General features: G+C 37.1%; 1 protein-coding gene across 1 annotated transcript in view; it reads right to left on the reverse strand.

Annotated features, from left to right (window-relative positions):
- Positions 1-4,468: 4,468 nt before the first annotated feature.
- Positions 4,469-19,003, reverse strand: part of LOC127088010 (calcium-transporting ATPase 3, endoplasmic reticulum-type) — a 39,850-nt gene continuing 25,315 nt past the window's right edge. The window contains exons 29-35 of the mRNA XM_051028921.1: positions 14,447-14,501; positions 14,090-14,175; positions 12,464-12,612; positions 11,632-11,737; positions 11,468-11,521; positions 10,098-10,146; positions 4,469-4,786 (exon numbers count right to left, since the gene is read on the reverse strand). Of these exons, the coding sequence (XP_050884878.1) occupies positions 4,713-4,786; positions 10,098-10,146; positions 11,468-11,521; positions 11,632-11,737; positions 12,464-12,612; positions 14,090-14,175; positions 14,447-14,501 (573 nt within the window). The 3' untranslated portion in view covers positions 4,469-4,712. The remainder of the gene's footprint in view (positions 4,787-10,097; positions 10,147-11,467; positions 11,522-11,631; positions 11,738-12,463; positions 12,613-14,089; positions 14,176-14,446; positions 14,502-19,003) is intronic.

Consider the following 19,003-nt stretch of genomic DNA (forward strand, 5'->3'; position numbering starts at 1 on the left):
GAAAAAATAAGTTTGAAATGTTGAGTTATTTTTTAGGAGGATGATAAACGTCGATATGACCAATGTGTGTGCCTCGGGGCCGATTGTTTGGGGTTTCGTATGAGTATGCACCCCAAGGACCTTTTTCATCCATTTGATTAGAGAAAATTATTTCCAGAAGACGAATGCTCGGTAAGATCAAAATGTGTGCCTCGGAGCTGATTATGCAAGGTTTTCATGGAGTGTATACTCCAGTGTTCCTTTTCATCCAAGTTTGGTTAAATGTTTCATAATAGAAGAAGAATGACCGGTAAGCCTAAGACGTGTGCATCGGGGCCGATTATTCAAGGCTTTCATGGAGTGTATACTCCAATGTTCCTTTTCTTCCAATTTTATTAAGAAAAAGATTTTGACGAATTAGTTTAAAATTTATTCGAAAAGTGTTTGATTCGTATTTGAAAATGGTTTAGAGTTTATAGTGAAATGGTTGAATAACGAGAGGCGTTAATTGTAATGCGAGGTTGCAAGTTAGAGTGCAAGGAAACGAATTCTAGCGCAAGGACGTGAATTCCAATGCGAGGGCGTAATTTAACGCCACAAATCGTATGAAATGCAATGACGTACGCACACACACAACAAAATCATAGGACATCAATATGCATATAACAATCATGAACAACACGTATTCATTACAAACGAATCTGAAAGTAAACATGTCCCTAAAATTAAATGCAACGTGAGGACGCGAATTGAGTTCATGTAACGTGACATGCAATATGAAGCTACCAACGCATAGTTTAAATCCGATTTAAATGCAATAAAATCGAAATGTTGCATGCTACCACAAATCGAACAAGTTGCTAACGCGAAGCTCGGTCATCGCAAATAAATTGAGCGCTACAAATTGTATCATAACGAAAACAACGTCCGAAATGCAAAGTAGCAAAAACAAATACGAATTGACGCTAGGTTGAACTATCAAAAGTGCGTACAAATATGATTTAAACGTGACGACACCAAAATTGAAATGTCGCACGTAAACAAACAAAAAAAACAGCCAGCAAACTGCTAACGCGAAAAATATGTTCATCGCAATCGAAATAAAATATATGTAACGCAGTGTTGATAAACAAACCAAGTTGAACGCACGTAATATGCTTAAATCTGATTTTGACGCGATAATAATCAACAAACAGCTAACATGTATACCGAATAGTTATATCCTTATATCAAATGAAAATCCGACAATGTTGCAACACTAAAAATGATCTGGATAATTACCAAATCACAACACTTTCGAATTGACTAATTACCAGATCACATAGTTTGTATTAATCAGAGCTAGGAGATTGAAACGTAGTGGAAGGGTTGTTGTTGCTGGTATGACGGACCGGCAGTTGGTGGTGGCGGCAGAATGGTGACTGCTCGCTGGAGTTGTTAAGAGCGTCACCGAAATTGGTGTTTGTGTGGAGATGATGGCGGTTGCGTGTATGCGTGAGTAGCTCGTGGATGGTAAGTTAGAGGGAGGCATGGAAATGTGAGGTGGGGGTCAGTGTACAATTTATTGTTGTGCATGAACAGTAGCAAGGTGGATGAATGAGTATGTTATGTTTTTTTGAAGGATTGTGTTTTGGTTACTGTGTGCATCTGGTTGTTGAAAGAAGAAGGAAATTGAGATATGTGTGTACAATGTAGAGTGAAAATGGGGTGAGGGTGGATGACAATGTTAAGTTGTTGTTGTGGACACGTTTTGTTTTATGAATTGTTACAGAGAGAGATAGTATGGAGATGGACAAAGTGAAGGCGGGTTTGGGTGGTAGTAGAATGAGGGTTCTGCAAGTGGTTTTTTTGTTTCCCTCTATGCAGCCTAGAAGAAGATAAAACTTACAACTTCTTCTCTTTTCATTTTTTATTTTTCATCATCTTCTTCGATTTTGAAATAAACTGTGAGTGAGAGAGAGAGAGATTGGTTGATCAGCGTGGTAACGTGGTAGCGGTTGGTTCATGCATCAATTGGACAACGAGTTAACTTAAATACTGTAATTTAGGGTTCTCATTTTTTAATTAAATGTCCACGATACTCTCTAGATATTTTCATAATCAAATTGAGTAAAAAAAATAAAATAAAATCACAAATATTTTTTAATAAAAACAAATTAATTGTTTTATTTATCTGCATTTAATTTTCTTAATATTTTGAATTAAGAAACAAAATAAAATGAATGAAAATCGACCACGTAAATGTGTGAAAAAATAAAATGAATGTACTGACATAATCTATATGGAATATAGTTTCAAAAAACAGACAAATCTTATAGTTAAAAATATTCAGATGAAAAGGCTCAAACAAATCAAAAGGTGATCGTGAAGGCGCGAAAAAGTAAAATGAGCACACCATATTAAATTACGCATAATGTAGATCAATAAAACAGGTAGCTGTAGGCCCAAATCTGAAAACAGTGTTCACTGATTATTTTTTTTGCGGTTAAAAAATCGATAGTTTTGTCTGTAAAACTGAAGTTTTATTCTAGACAAAATAAATAAAGTTGGTTGTTTAAAAATTTAAAATACCCCAAATAAAATTGGGGTGACAACAATATCAGGATGCATCATAACTACAATCAGACATAACAAAAGCAAATTCAAATTCTATAACATAACAGTCGAATTTCACTCTTCGGACATAATATAAACATAATTTGGATTTTGAAATTCCGATGCAATGTTCATTTTTCAACTTACAAAACCAGATGATCTAAAGTTGACCAATAAAATACATTTCTTTGCTCTTTTTTATGCCAAAATACAGAAAAATATTGTTTTGATGTAAAAAAGTTAAGTGGTAGTGGAATAAAAAATTTGTATATTTTTTAAAATAAGGTGTTTTGATTAGGAGGTGACAACTAAATTCGTTTTCCTACTAAAAATTTTAGAGAAATATTTAAAAAGTTAAATTTCAGACTAATTTGAAATCCAAAATATTTACTTTAGAATTTCCAATTCTATAGAGGGTTGATCACTACATAGACTAAGTATAACGAACCACCCAAAAAATAAGTGCCATAATGCCTAATGCAGACTCAAATGATTAACTCTATAACAGGTTCAAAATAACCTAAGAAGTCGTGAAACTATTTTAAAGTGCCAAAATTGAGAAAAAAAACATGTCTGGTTATATTAATCTAAAAGTAAAATTTTGTATTAAAAAAAATGTTTTAAAACTTTAACATAATTATATGTACATTCAAAATAATACTTTTATATTAAATTTTTAACATATGAAGTAAAATATGATTAGTGTATTAGGAAGACTGTGCTTTTATTCGGGGTCCATTCATGCCACTTTTTTTTAACGTGCAAACTGATAAAAATATAAACTATATTTTTTGTGTGTATTTTTATTTTAATATAAATTATTTATAAATTAAAAAAATAATTAAATGAAAAAAATATGTAAACCTTCACATAGTAAAAGAGAAATTAAAATTTAAAATAAAAATTGAAAAATATATAATTAAAACAAAAATAGATTACATCAAAATTATGTTTTATTATTCTAGATATAAAGTATATTATATTTTTATTTAATACTGATAGAGTGTATTATATTTTTATTTAATTTTAATTTAATTTTAAATTATTTATAAAATAATTTAAGATAATGATAAGAAAAATAATAAATCGTTCTGAGAAAAGAGAAGTTAAGATTTAAAACTAAAAAATATATATTTTAAAGAAAAAAAGCTACAGCAAATATATATTTTATTTTTATATAACCGTTAGTAAAAGAGAAAATAAAATTTAAAATAAAAACTAAAAATAATATAATTGAAACAAAAATAGACTCCACAAAAACCATAAACCACGTTCTGCATTTATACAGATTATAGAAGTCATTTAATGTAAATAATTGTCCTAAATTATAAATTGATTTATATTACAATACAATATTAATATTTTTTTTATCTTCTATTATTTGTTACATAGCCTAAAGAAATGGAAATGATTCCGAAATGCGGGATTCATAAATTTTGATAAGTACCGTAGAAGATGTAAACTATAAATATTTTTGTAAAAATATCTTTTTTAACTGATAGTCAATCATTTTTACTGATTTATTCAATTAAATCACATTATATAGATAACTGGCATAGTTTAGCGGAACTTATTTTATATTTTAACACTATAAAAGTATATTTATCTATGTATGTGCCTAAATAAACATTTAATAACTTATTGTTGTGGATTTAATTCCTCAAAATTAAACAATTCAATAACTATTAGCAATACTTACAACACATCATTTTTAGTAACAAAACAAATAAAATTATTCATAATTAATTTATAAAATACAAGATTTAATGCGGCAGGTGCCTCAATTTATAAGGGCAATTGTACTCATGTCCAATGGAATGAGTAGGAGCAAGATAATTACCCAATTATTATAAAAGGAAAATTGAGAGCCTCTATTGAACTTATGCTATCAAAATTGATTAAATACAAACATTAAAGAAAATAAATAATTAATGATAATAAAAGCCTATAGTTACCTACATTTGCTGTTTTACATCAGACATTTTCAGGAAAACATAAATAATATAAAAAAGTAAATATTATACAGTATCTTTCATGGTACCTTTTTAATTCCTGGACATGCTCTTGGGGGTTGACTATTAGGATTCAATCAAAGATACCCTTTAAATATCTACTTTGCTCAAATAGTACCCAACATCTTACTTATCACGCACTTCTCTTTTTGGAAGTAAACCGTAATCAGACCTCCTAAACCATAATCTGAACCTCATACCTAAAACCATAGGAAAATATTTTATATACATGTTTGATTAAATCACAATGCTATATAGATCCCATGACAAAACACCGAAAAAAGAAATGTTCCCACCGATGGGTGTCTCCAATCTTGCAATTTTTCCCTTTGAAAACTGGCTTCTATTTCTAGAACATTTAACAATTTAAAAAATATTGTTTCTATTTTGTTTCCCATTTATCAATATTAGAGATATAAGATAGTAATATATTCTACTATAGCCAATATACTTAGCTGTCATTCTATTTGTTATAGTTTGTTACTCTTGCTAGTATATATAAGCACCTACTGTAACTTCTTTATTGCATGAATATAATAACAGAATTCCTCTTTCTCTTTATTTCCTAATTCTAACATGGTATCTAGAGCTTCTTTTGCGATCTAGCGCTTCCATGGCATCACCGTTTAATTCTGAGGGCGTTTCAAACTCTCTCATCTCATCTCCGTTAAGCTGGATGATAAGAACTTCAAACAATGGAAACAACAAATTGACGGTGTGATTCGCGGCCACAAGCTCCAGCGGTTCGTGACGGCGCCGCTTGTGCCTCCACGTTTTACTCCTGGTGCCGATCCTGTTACCGGTGACGCAAATCCAGAGTTTCTTGATTGGGAACAACAGGATGCGCTCATTTGCACCTGGTTGCTTTCTACGATCTCCAATTCGCTCCTTCCAAAACTCGTGGATTACACATACTCATGGCAAGTGTGGTCTGAAGTTCATCGTTACTTCAACACCTTGCTCACCACTAAGGCGCGTCAACTACGATCTGAGTTACGAAACCTGACGAAAGGATCCCGCACAATCACGGAATTTGTTGTCCGCATTCGTGAAATCAGTGAGTCCTTGGTTTCGATCGGAGATCCTGTCCCTCATCGTAACCTAATTGAAGTCGTGCTTGACGCTCTCCCGGAAGAATACGATCCTATTGTTGCTGCGATGAATAGCAAAGAAGATCTATGTTCGTTGGATGAACTTGAGTCGAGTCTTCTTGCTCACGAATCGCGTATTGAAAAGAATCGTAAAGCTGTTCTCACTGAATCTGTGACTATGAATCTCACACATGCTTCGCCGCCATCAGCACCACCCTCAACTGAGCTCTCCGGTGTTGATTTGAACCCTAATTTTCCTACTGGAACTAGTCATGTGACTGCCAACTCTGAAAATCATGGTTATGGTTCACGCGGTGGTCGTAATGGTCGTGGTGGTGGCCGTTCCGGTCGTGGTGGAGGTCGATTTGGGAAGGTTTCATGTCAGATATGTCATAAATCTGGACATGATGCCTCTGTATGCTACCACAGATACTCTTATTCTCTTATTCAGGTGCTCCTTCCGTTCCCTCACCAAGAGCTCCCTTCAATCCTTACATGATGGCACCACGAGCTCCCTCTTATCCTCCCTCCTTTGGATATCCTGCTGCTCCACGGCCAACACCACCTAGGCATCCTCAACCACAAGCTTTTCTCACAGGTTCAGATTCTGGCTTCAGCAACCAGTTGTGGTACCCTGATTCAGGTGCGTCTCACCATGTCACGCCTGATGCTTCAAATTTGTCTGATGCTTCCTCGTTGACTGGAGCTGAACAAGTGTATATGGGAAATGGCCAAGGTTTGTGCATTAACTCTGTAGGTTCCATGAATTTCCCTTTATCCAATCATCCTAACTCATCTCTAATGCTTCATAACCTTCTTCTTGTTCCTCACATCACTAAGAACCTTATGAGTGTCAGTAAATTTGCACAAGATAACCGTGTTTTCTTTGAGTTTCATCCTCAGGTTTGTCTTGTTAAATCGCAGGATTTTTCTGAAGTTCTTCTTCGTGGCACTGTTGGAGCCGATGGACTCTACAGCTTTATCAATCCTGTTTTGTCTCTGTCCAAGTTTCATAGTTATAACTCTTGTAATAATCTTAGTTCCACTTGTAATTCAGCTGCTTCTAGCAATTGTATCTCCTCTTGTAATCCTGTTTCCCATATTAATGAAATTACCACTGGTTCTAGTTTACAGTCTTCTCCTACAGCTCATGTTTCTACTGTTAATATTTCTAATTCTCATTCATCTGTCCCCTGTTCCACCTCCATCTCTGATAGCAAATATATATTATGGCATACAAGACTTGGCCACCCCCATCACCAAGCTCTTGCTAAAGTTCTTAAAATATGCAATGTGCCAATTCCTCATAAACCTCCCACTGCCTCATGTTCTGCTTGCTGCTTGGGCAAGTCTCATCGACTTCCATCCTCCCTCTCTACCACTGTTTATCACCATCCCTTTGAACTTGTTGTCTGTGATCTATGGGGGCCTGCACCCATTCACTCCTCAGGTGGTTATACATATTTTCTCACCTGTGTTGATGCGTTTTCTAGATTTGTTTGGGTCTTTCCTCTTCGGTTAAAATCTGATACCCTCACCCAATTCATTCACTTCAAAACCATGGTCGAACTCCAATTTAATTGCAAAATTAAAGGAGTTCAAAGTGATGGAGGTGGTGAGTTCAAGCCTTTCACCAAATATCTTACTGAGTTAGGTATTGTCCATCGCTTCACCTGTCCCTATACTCATCATCAAAATGGTATAGTTGAACGCAGACATCGTCATATAGTTGAAACAGGCCTAGCTTTGCTTGCTCATTCCAAGCTGCCTCTCAAGTATTGGGATCATGCCTTTGTCACTGCAACCTATCTCATTAATAGGCTGCCTAGTTCCTCATTGCAAAACCAGTCCCCTTACTCCATTTTAATGCAAAAACCTCCTGACTACTCTAGTCTCCGTGTCTTTGGTTGTGCTTGCTTCCCATTCCTACGTCCTTATAATTCCCACAAACTTGCTTTTAGATCTCAGGAATGCATTTTCTTGGGATACTCATCTGTCCATAAAGGATACAAGTGTCTTGCAGCAGATGGAAATATTTATCTCTCTAAGGATGTGTTATTTCATGAATCCAGATTTCCTTATTTGGACCTCTTCCATCCCTCCACTTCCTCTACTTCCTCTAACATGTCTTGGCTCCCATCTGCTGCCTCTCCACCCATTATTCCCACTCACCATGTTCCTCCTCTCCAACATATTAGTCCCACTGCTTCTTCCCTTAACAGGCAGTTTTCATCAACCTCTAATCACCCTTCAGCTGCAGCTACTGCAATCTCATCTCCATCCAGCCCTTTACCTCTCTCAAGCCAACAAAATGTATCTCAGTCTCCCTCCCCTTCACCCAATCCTGCCTTTTTTGACTCAGCTGAAGCCAGCACAATCTCACCATCCTCCTCACCAGGTTCTGTTAATTCTGACAGGTCTGGTTCCAATTCTGCCGCTAATTCTAATCCTGTTGTCAGTACTGTTCCCAGTCCTCATATTCTCAATCCTCTCAATGTCCATCCTATGACAACTCGAGCCAAAAATGGGATTGTGCAACCCAAAATTCATCTCACCCTTTTACTCACCCATATGGAACCTACTACTGTTAAGCAGGCTTTGGCTTCCCCTCACTGGTTCCAGGCAATGCAGGAAGAATATCAACCTCTTTTGAAAAATCAGACATGGACCTTGGTGTCTCCATCTGAGTCAAAGAGGCCCATAGGCTGCAAATGGGTTTTTCGGGTGAAGGAGAACCCGGATGGTTCTATCAACAAGTATAAGGCAAGATTGGTTGCCAAAGAGTTTCATCAAAAGCCTGGCAGTGATTTTACTGAAACCTTTTCTCCAGTGGTGAAGCCTGTTACTGTCAGGACTGTCCTCACCCTTGCTGTCACAAACAGGTGGACCATCAAGCAAATAGATGTTAATAATGCTTTTCTCAATGGCCTTCTTGAGGAAGAGGTGTATATGATTCAACCCCCTGGGTTTGAAGCTACTGACAGGTCTCTTGTTTGCAAGCTCAACAAAGCCTTGTATGGGCTAAAACAGGCTCCCCGGGCTGGTTTGATAGGCTCAAAAGCTCCCTAATGCAACATGGTTTTAAGGCCAGTAAGTGTGATCCTAGCTTGTTCTTTCTCCACACTAGCAGCCTCACTATAATGATGTTGGCTTATGTGGATGACATCATTATCACTGGAAATTCTCCTTCTTTCATTGATAATCTTATCGCAAGTCTCAACAAGTTTGCTCTCAAGGACCTAGGACAGCTGGACTACTTTCTAGGCATTGAGGTGACACATCTTTCTAATGGATCATTACTTCTTTCTCAAACTAAATATGTGACTGACTTGCTTGCAAAGGTTAACATGTCTACTGCTAAGGGAATGCCAACTCCCATGATATCTAGCAGCAAACTGTCCAAAGTAGGCTCTCACACACTATCAGATCCCACCCAATTTCGTTCTATTGTTGGTGCTCTTCAGTATGCAACATTAACTAGGCCTGAGCTATCCTTTTCAGTTAATAAAGTATGTCAATTTCTGTCTAACCCTCTGGAGGAGCACTGGAAAGCAGTGAAAAGAATCCTAAGGTATCTAAGTGGTACACTTCATTATGGATTACTTCTTCAACCTGCTCTCAGGCATCAACCTATGTCTCTTCTGGGCTTCTGTGATGCTGACTGGGCAGCTGACCCTGATGACAGAAGGTCAACATCTGGTGCTTGTGTGTTTTTAGGCCCAAATCTGATTTCTTGGTGGTCAAAGAAGCAGCCACTGGTGACAAGATCCAGTGCAGAAGCAGAATATAGAAGCATGGCTCAACTGGCTGCAGAAGTGCTGTGGATTCAGTCTCTCCTCACTGAACTTCAATGTCAGTTTCACACTCCTAAAATTATGTGTGACAACCTAAGCACAGTTTCCTTGGTCCATAATCCTATTCTCCATAACAGGACAAAACACATGGAACTGGACATTTTCTTTGTGAGAGAAAAAGTCCTCAGCAAAAGCCTCATTGTGTCTCATGTTCCTGCTCAAGATCAGTGGGCAGATGCTTTGACAAAACCCCTTTCTGCAGCAAAGTTCCTTCCTCTTCGTGACAAACTTAGAGTGTTCAACAAAAGATGTTTCATTGAAGCACCCTCAGCTTCTAAGGGGGAATATTAGAAATATAAGATAGTAATATATTCTACTGTAGCCAATATGCTTAGCTGTCATTCTATTTGTTATAGTTTGTTACTCTTGCTAGTATATATAAGCACCTACCGTAACTTCTTTATTGCATGAATATAATAACAGAATTCCTCTTTCTCTTTATTTCCTAAGATTAGCATTTAAAAAATGTTTAAACAACATTTTGGTTCTTTCACCATTTTCACAACTATTAATTAAAACAGGAAATGGGAATATGTAACTATTCAACATAATCAGATGAAAATTACCATTGGGATTTCTGGAAAAGAACTTCAGGATCTCATCAATGATTATAACCTGATAAGAAAACAAAGGATAGAACAACACATTGATGAGTTGCAGGACTAAACATTGGCAGTGAACAAATTCATTAGAAATCCACACAATCAAGATTAACAAGCAGCTTTTTGCGGATATTACATGTGATGTGATGGAGTCTTAAAATTAACCAAATTACTCTTAGGTGATCACCAAACCAAAGTGGCGATCATTTGCAAGTTGAAAGGGTAAAAACACAGAAGCTAAACAAATTAAAAACCACTCTTCCCCAACAGACTTCCAGTTTTAAGAAATTTGATCAACTTGTATGAACAAAAAAATGAAGAAAGCAAAAGCAGATACCAAGCCCTAATCTAGTTATAAATATTTTAATTAAGCTTTTCTGCCAACTTTTTGGTTAGTGATAAATAAAGCCTGACAAGTTAGTATTGCAAATGCTCAATACATTAGTTATTTAAGTTGGGACTCTGACCCTACATAACTTCCAGCAGAACAAATGTAAATAAATACCTCTAATAGTATCCCTGTTAAGAGTCCCACATCGGATGATATATGGCATGTGTTGAGTTTATAAATGGGGGTAATCCTCACCTTGCAAGCCGGTTTTGTAGGGATTAGTTAGCCCAACCCAAATTTTGAGATGGTATCAGAGCCTATCCTATATCCATTGTTGGGCTTCCCGCATCGCTCACGCTTTGGGCTCATTGAGGCCCAAGCGTGAGGGGGGGTGTTGGACTTTCCGCCTCAATTGCGGTCCGCCCCTAGTCGCCTTAATTGCGGCTCTTTGGCTATTTGCCTCATTGCAGCCCCTAACACCTTCATTGTATTAGCTTTGAAGGGGTGGATTTAGTCCCACATTGCTTAGTGATATGGCCTGATCTGAGATGGTATCAGAGCCTCGTTTAAGATCCGGTGGACCACCTACTATGGTTTCCGTTATCGGGTTACCCACCATTTATTTCCACACTTCACAGTTGTCTAGTCCTGAGCGTGAGGGTGTGTGTTAAGAGTCTCACATTGAATAATATATAGCCTGAACATGTGTTTATAAGTGGGGGCAATCATGACTCTACCAATCGGTTTTGTAGGGTTGAGTTAGGCCCAACCACAACCCCCATACTTTCCATATATGAATAAAGGCATACTCCGCAATCTAGCAACTTTTGGTCATTATGATATATTTTAATGTTCTAAACTAACAGCATAATGTTCCAAAACTCAAAAACATATTACACTCACCATGGTGCTCGCTCGAGTAATTATCTACCTAAGTTTTGTCACAGGAATAAGACAAAAGGGCCAAACAAAATCGCTGAGAAAGGTAAAGAAAACCGTGTACCGGTAGAGAAAGATAGAGGACAGCCATCCAGTCAGCCCAAGACAATGGTGTTACCTGTCAAGAAAAATGGTAATGAAATGATTCTGATTCTCCATGAACCGGATAAATAGAGTTGTCACTTGAAGAAAATAAAATGGTAATCGTTATTTCAGAAAATTACTTACAGAGAAAAGAACTGATAATGGGTGAACGTACAGAATTAGTGTATGAAGAAGTATAGTTAGGACTATAGAACCAACAAGCCACATGTTACTCCAGGGAGGGATGGCCCTAAAACAGATAAACGAATGCTGTCATTGTCATATCATTATTAAAAATTTATTACAGCAAAACTTGCTTTTTCAGTTCCCAGATATAATTCAACAATAGGTGAATCAAACTTTCTTACATTGTAGACTCAGGCCTTGGTATTCATTAGATTAGGTTACAGCCTATTCAGGTGCAGCGCTTTATAGAAGATTCTAGTAGGAAAGATTCTGTTCACAGATCTAACAGCTGCAACTGTGTTCAACAGTTAGCAATTGTTTGTCACCACTATGAATAGCCTCGCGTATTCAGTTCAGTTTATTAAGATTTCATTTTCCTTCTTTTTCTTGGTCTGTGAATCTTTACAACTTCCTCCCCTACTAGTTTAGTGACTGGTGTGAACCATCTATAAAACTGTCTTATGGGTGTGTTAACAGGGTGAAAAAACTCAAATGATTTCATGTTTAGTATGCCCCTCCAGGCAAGAGACTTTGGACTTTTTTTTTCTGACATCAGAGACTTTGGACTTTTTTTTTTTCTGACACCAGAGACTTTGGACTTAAAGTGTGGAAACTGCATATTTTTTTCTTTTGCTGAAAACAAATTTCATATAAAAAGAAGTAACTATGATCAAATCTATGATCACTTGGTCATAGAAACTTTGATACCATGTTATCAACCAACCATTAATATGCAGGAACCAGGAAGGAAAAAAACTGAAGTCAAATTAAATTGGATAGAATAACTTACAGGAGGGATTGATTTTCACTAAGATTGTTCAGAGCATTGAACATCTCAACAACGACAAGCACAGTCATTGATACAGTGGATGGGTGTCGATCTTCAAATATACTGCACGGATAAGTTGTCTCCCTGGTCGAGCAAGTGTCAAAATTCATCTGGAAAGGAAAAAATGTCAAACTAAGGATACCTGAAATAGATTTAGGGGATATTTTGGAATATCTTATATTATGACATAAACACTTGTGCAAATATTTGGTAAAGTTATAAAATAGCTTATGTTGAAAATTCCGCCCTCATTGTGGTCCGCCTCTAGCAGCCAAATTGCAGCATTTGGGTTGCCTTTCTTAGAATGAGGATTGAGTTTAACTCATCCCAATAAAATCGGCTTGTAAGGTGAGGATTGTTCTTATTTATAGACATTACATGTTATATCTCTAAACAATGTGGGACTAAATCCAGTCCTTCACACCTAATACATTGAAGGTGTTAGAGACTGCAAAGAAGGCAAGCTAAATGCCGCAAATAAAGTGGGTTAGGGGCGGACCGCAATGAAGGCGGAATTTCAAACCATACCCACACACTCGGACCTCAATGAGCCTAAAGTGTGGACAGTGCGGAAAAACCAACAACAGATCTAGGATAGGCTCTAATAGGCTCTAATATCATCTTAGAATTGTGGTTGGACCTAACTCAACTTATAAACATATGTCCATGCCATATAGTGTCTGGTGTGAGACTCTAAAGACACCCCCTCACACCCAACACTATTGGACTTCGTGCACAGATATAAATGGTAGGTTATCCTATAGCGAAAACCTGATAGGAGGTGGTCCAACGTATTTTGAACCTGGCTCTGATACCATCTTAATGGATTGAGCTTAACTCATCCATACAAAACCGACTTGTAAGGTGAGGATTGCCCTAATTTATAAACATTACATAAGTCATATCTCTTAGCAATTTGGGACTAAATTCACCCCCTTCACACCCAATACAATGAAGGTGTTGGAGACAGCAATGAAGGCAAACCAAATACCGCAATTTAGGCGGGCTAGGGGCAGATCGCAATGAAGGTGGAACTTTCAACATCTTTCATTGCAGCCTCCAACACCTTCATTGTGTTGGATGTGAGGTGGTGGATTTAGTCTCACATTGCCTATAGATATAGCATGTGTAGTGCTTACAAAGCTTGAGCGAAAAGCTGGTTTTGTAAGATTGAGTTGAATTCAACCCAAATTCTAAGATCTTATAATATGTCATTAAGTTGTTTTCATTTTTTTTCATAAGCTCTTTAGAAGAGCTTAAGGAAACAACCTATTCAGAGCTTGTGAAAAGTTTTCTCTCAACCCCACTTTAATTGTACTTCCCTCTCATATCTCCATAAAATTTCCTTTTCTATCATAAACATTACACGAGGAAAGAAGTAAGAGCCAATTTAAGTTTGATAAACAATAGCAATTTCTGTTCATATCTTTCTGCTCCATTTCTGATTAATTTTTTATTCCTGAACGTAGCTATCAAAGTTTGGAATTTCTTTTATTTCATGATACAAATTTATTTTCATGTTATTTTAAAAGAAAAACCGAGGACTCATAAGCACATCCCACAAACGAGTATATGATAATATCTCACCAATTCAGTGTATGGTAGTTTAGGGCCACTATCGGCGTAAACAAACCACCAAATAAAACCGGCAACAGTGGCAAGGCCAACATAAGCTGCATCAAACATAGAAGATTTAACATTATTCAACTAATGAAGCAACATTAAATAAAATAGAACATGTACCCAAGTTCTAACAATCTTAGGAATAATAAATGGCTAGTTATTTCCACTGTGTCTAAAACACATTATATAAAATCCTAGGTTCAGTGTATCCTATACACATAATCACTTTGTATTCACTATACAGATATATGGTTTCCAGCATATGCTTTAATTATTTCACAAAGTCGAGAAAAACAAATGAGATTGCGATATTGTGGTTACCTCCAATTACCAAATATCGAAAGAAGAGCCAACCTGTAACAACTGCTTCATTCACCTGAAGATGCAAAATGGAATACACGTGACAAAATAAGAGGGCGATTAAAAGGTTTTTAATGATGGGTCTTATACTCTTATGACATCAGCAATTTTCAGTTAATACAGTGCTTTGTATTGGCATCAAAGTTCACTATGTTTTAGCATTTTGCCTACAATCTAATGTGATTTCTTATTTCACATGTCTAAGAGAGATAATATCATTTTGATATCAATCAAATAACTTTTTAACCATTACTTATCTTTCGGCAATTTGATACTTAAAAGCAGTTCCTCTATTCAATTTAAATGAAATTATCTCCCTTCAAATCGAATATGAAAAATATCCAAATATAAATTGATATTTAAAAACTAATTGTGTTAGCACATATCAAATCATAATCATTTGATTATGATTTGTTAAGCTGATACAAAACAGTGGTATAAATAGATTTATTCTCTATTATTATTATTTCCTTATTTAGGTAGCAGCAATTATAGGGAGTTATTTCCCTGTTTATTAACAAGTTAGTACAGCTTGTTGTATCCTATTTATACCTTACAATGTAATAGTTCCTATCACAATGAAATATACAATATATTTCTATATGGTATCAGAGCACAAGATCTGAACCATCCCTAAATCGTGAGCACCACCTATGGCAGATACTAAAGCAGAAAATTCAGCCAACAGTTTGGCTGAAGGACATGCTCATCCTATCACTGGTCACAAATTGAATGGCCAGAATTACAATCAATGGGTGCGCTCAGTCAAAATCTACCTTCAAGGAAAAGGGAAGGAAGGTTATATCACAGGAAACTCCAAGTGTCCAAAAAAGGGGGATTCAAACCTCGAAAAATGACAACTAGAAAACAGTCTAGTAATGTCATGGCTGCTAAACACCATGACAAATGAAATTGGAGAAAATTTCATGTACTATGACACTGCCAAAGAGATGTGGGATGCCGTAAAGGAAACCTACTCTAATGTTGACAATACATCTGCAATTTTTGAAATCAAGAGCATACTCCATGATTTGCGTCAAGATGACCGCTCAGTCACAGAGTATTTTAATACTCTCAATCGTCATTGGCAGCAACTGGATGTATATGATGAAGTTGAATGGAGTTGCACGGAGGACAAAAAGAAGTACAAAGAATTGGTGGAGAAAGATAGAGTCTACAAATTTCTATTAGGTTTGAACACAGAACTTGATGAAGTTCGTGGGAGAATCCTTGGAACCAAACCTCTTCCAAAAATTCGAGAAGCATTCTCGGAAATACGAAGAGAGGAGAGCAGGAGAAAAGTGATGCTTGGAAAATCCAGTGCAGTCCCATCTATAGAAGGATCTGCAATGGCAGCAAGGGGAGATCAGCGTTCTTTCCAAAAGAAAACTCAGCCTTGGTGTGACCACTGCAAGAAACCGGGTCATACCAAGGAGACATGCTGGATCATTCATGGAAAGCCATCAGAGCTAAAATGGACTAAAAACCGGGACAGCAGGGGGAACACAGCTGAGGTAAATTCTCACTCATCACCATTCAACAAGGAGCAAATGGAAGCCTTACAAAAAATGCTTCAACAAACAATTGGTACAGCTACTGTGGCACAAAAAGGTAATCTTTTTCATGCTCTAAACACTAGCATGGGAAAACAAAATTCATGGATTATTGACTCAGGAGCATCTGATCACATGACTGGAGATTTGACAGTCTTTGATAGCTATTCTCCATGTCAAAATAATTCGACTGTTCGAATTGCTGATGGTACCCTTTCTAAGGTCATGGGTAATGGTTCAGTAATTATTTCACAAAATATTACTCTTAGTTCAGTACTGTATGTGCCTAAACTTGATTGTAACTTGCTGTCCATCAGTAAACTTACAAAGGATTTGAAGTGTATCACTAAATTCTTTCCTAACATGTGTGAATTTCAGATTTTGGAGTCGGGGAGGACGATTGGCAATGCTAAAGAATGTGATGGACTCTATATCTTTCAGGCTGAAGCATCTAAACCAGAATCTGAGGCAACCTCTTGCGTTGTAGTTTCTGCATGTAGTGAAAATTATGCAATGTTGTGGCACTATAGACTAGGCCACCCAAATTTTATGTACTTGAAAAAAATGCTTCCTAAAGTATTCAATAAAAATCAGAAGTTATTTCAATGTGAAATTTGTCAATTGTCCAAACATACACGCAGCCCCCACCCACCTCAACCCTATAAACCTTCCCAACCTTTTTATGTTATTCATAGTTATGTATGGGACCATCGCGAGTCAGAAATGTAACTGGATCAAGATGGTTTGTCACCTTTATTGATGACCACACACGGATCACTTGGGTCTACCTTATGAAAGACAAATTGGAAGTTGGTAGAATATTTGAATGTTTCCATACCATGGTGCAAACACAATTTCAAAGCAAGATTAGAGTGCTTAAGAGTGATAATGGTCGTGAGTACTATAATTCTGCACTAAGCTCATACTTTACGCAACATGGAATAATACACCAAACCTCATGTGTGGATACACCTCAGCAGAATGGGGTTGCCGAGAGAAAGAATAGACACCTCCTAGAAGTAACCCGATCTCTCATGCTAGCTACAAATGTCCCTAACCATTTTCGGGGAGAAGTTATCCTCTCTGCAACCTATCTAATAAACAGAATGCCTTCCCGAATCCTTAACTTTCATACGCCTTACTCCACTCTCCAAACCTTATACCCAACCAATCGCATCCTTACATCTATTCCTTTGAAAATATTTGGATGCACAACCTTTGTCCATAATCTTGATCCCCAACGCAGTAAACTTGACCCGAAATCCATTAAATGCATATTCCTCGGCTACTCTCCTCACCAAAAGGGATACAAATGTTATTTTCACCTCAAAACAAAAAATTCTACCACACCATGGATGTAACTTTTTTTGAGAATCAACCATATTATCCCAAAGTTGGCATTCAGGGGGAGAACATTTATCCAATTGAAGTGGTAGAATCTCAACTTTTAGAACTTGAGCTAACTGAAACCAAACTCACTGCAGAGGCATCAAAACCTACACCTGAACCAAATGAAAATGCAACAGAAACTGCAGAACCTACACATGGACCAGAAGAAACTACGTTAGAAAATGTAGAGGAAATTGCAGTAGAAACTACAGCCCCTACAACAGAAACTGCACCAGAAAATAACGTGAAAGTGTACTCCAGGAAGAGCAAGAAGGGAATAGAGTCCTGCACAGCTCCAAGGCAGAACCAAGAAACCTCCAAGACTCTAGAAAATGACGTTCCCTCAGGTAATACTGCTCCTAACTCTGTGAATGTTGATGACATTAATATTCCTATTGCTTTGAGAAAAAATGCAAGATCGTGTACTAAACATCCCATTGAAAGATTTGTATCTTATGGAAAATTGTCCCAGAGTTACAAGACGTTTGTAACAGCCCTTGAGAATATACATATTCCAAGCAACACCCATGAGGCACTCCAAAATTCTGAATGGGCAGCAGCCGTAACTGAAAAGGTTCAGGCCTTAATTAAGAATGGTACTTGGGAGATCACAAGCCTACCATCAGGGAAGAAGCCGGTAGGATGCAAATGGATATTCCCCATGAAGTATAATGCAGATGGGAGTATAAATCGGTACAAAGCTCGACTTGTAGCAAAGGGATTTACTCAATCATATGGAGTAGACTATGAAGAGACTTTTGCACCGGTGGCCAAACTGAACTCAGTTAGAGTTATTCTCTCTTTGGCTGCAAATTTAGATTGGCCACTCCATCAACTAGATATCAAGAATGCCTTCTTAAATGGTGACCTAGAAGAGGAAGTTTATATGCAGATTCCTCCTGGACTTGAATCATCCAGCACCGCAAATATGGTGTGCAGGCTCCGAAAATCCCTTTATGGCCTCAAGCAGTCTCCAAGGGCGTGGTTTGATAGATTGACTCGAGTTGTAAAGAAAGACGAGTTCAACCAATGCCAATCAGATCACACTATGTTTGTTAAACACTCCATGGAAGGAAAGGTAGCTTTGTTTATTGTTTATGTTGATGATATCGTTATTACAGGAAATGATTATGATCAAATTGATCATTTAAAGAGACTCTTGGCAAAGGAATTTGAAGTTAAGGACTTGGGACAACTGAAGTATTTTTTAGGGATGGAAGTTGCTCGAACAAAGGATGGTATCTATGTATCACAAAGGAAATACACCCTTGACTTACTTCAAGAAACTAGAATGCTTGGGTGCAAGGCAGCTAATACACCAATAGAACAAATAAAAGGAAGAGAAGATGAAAGTCCACTAGCCGACAAAGATAGATATCAAAGTTTAGTTGGGAAACTAATCTACCTATCTCACACTAGGCCCGACATTGGGTTCGTTGTAAGCTTGGCTAGTCGCTACATGTCAAATCCAACTGAGTCTAACATGAAAATGGCGAATAGAATCCTCCAATATCTCAAAGCCACACCAGGCCGAGGCCTCCACTTCAAGAGGAATTCAAACAGGGACATTGAAGTT

Source organism: Lathyrus oleraceus, chromosome 5, assembly GCF_024323335.1.
Source record: "Lathyrus oleraceus cultivar Zhongwan6 chromosome 5, CAAS_Psat_ZW6_1.0, whole genome shotgun sequence".
Lineage (NCBI taxonomy): Eukaryota > Viridiplantae > Streptophyta > Magnoliopsida > Fabales > Fabaceae > Lathyrus > Lathyrus oleraceus.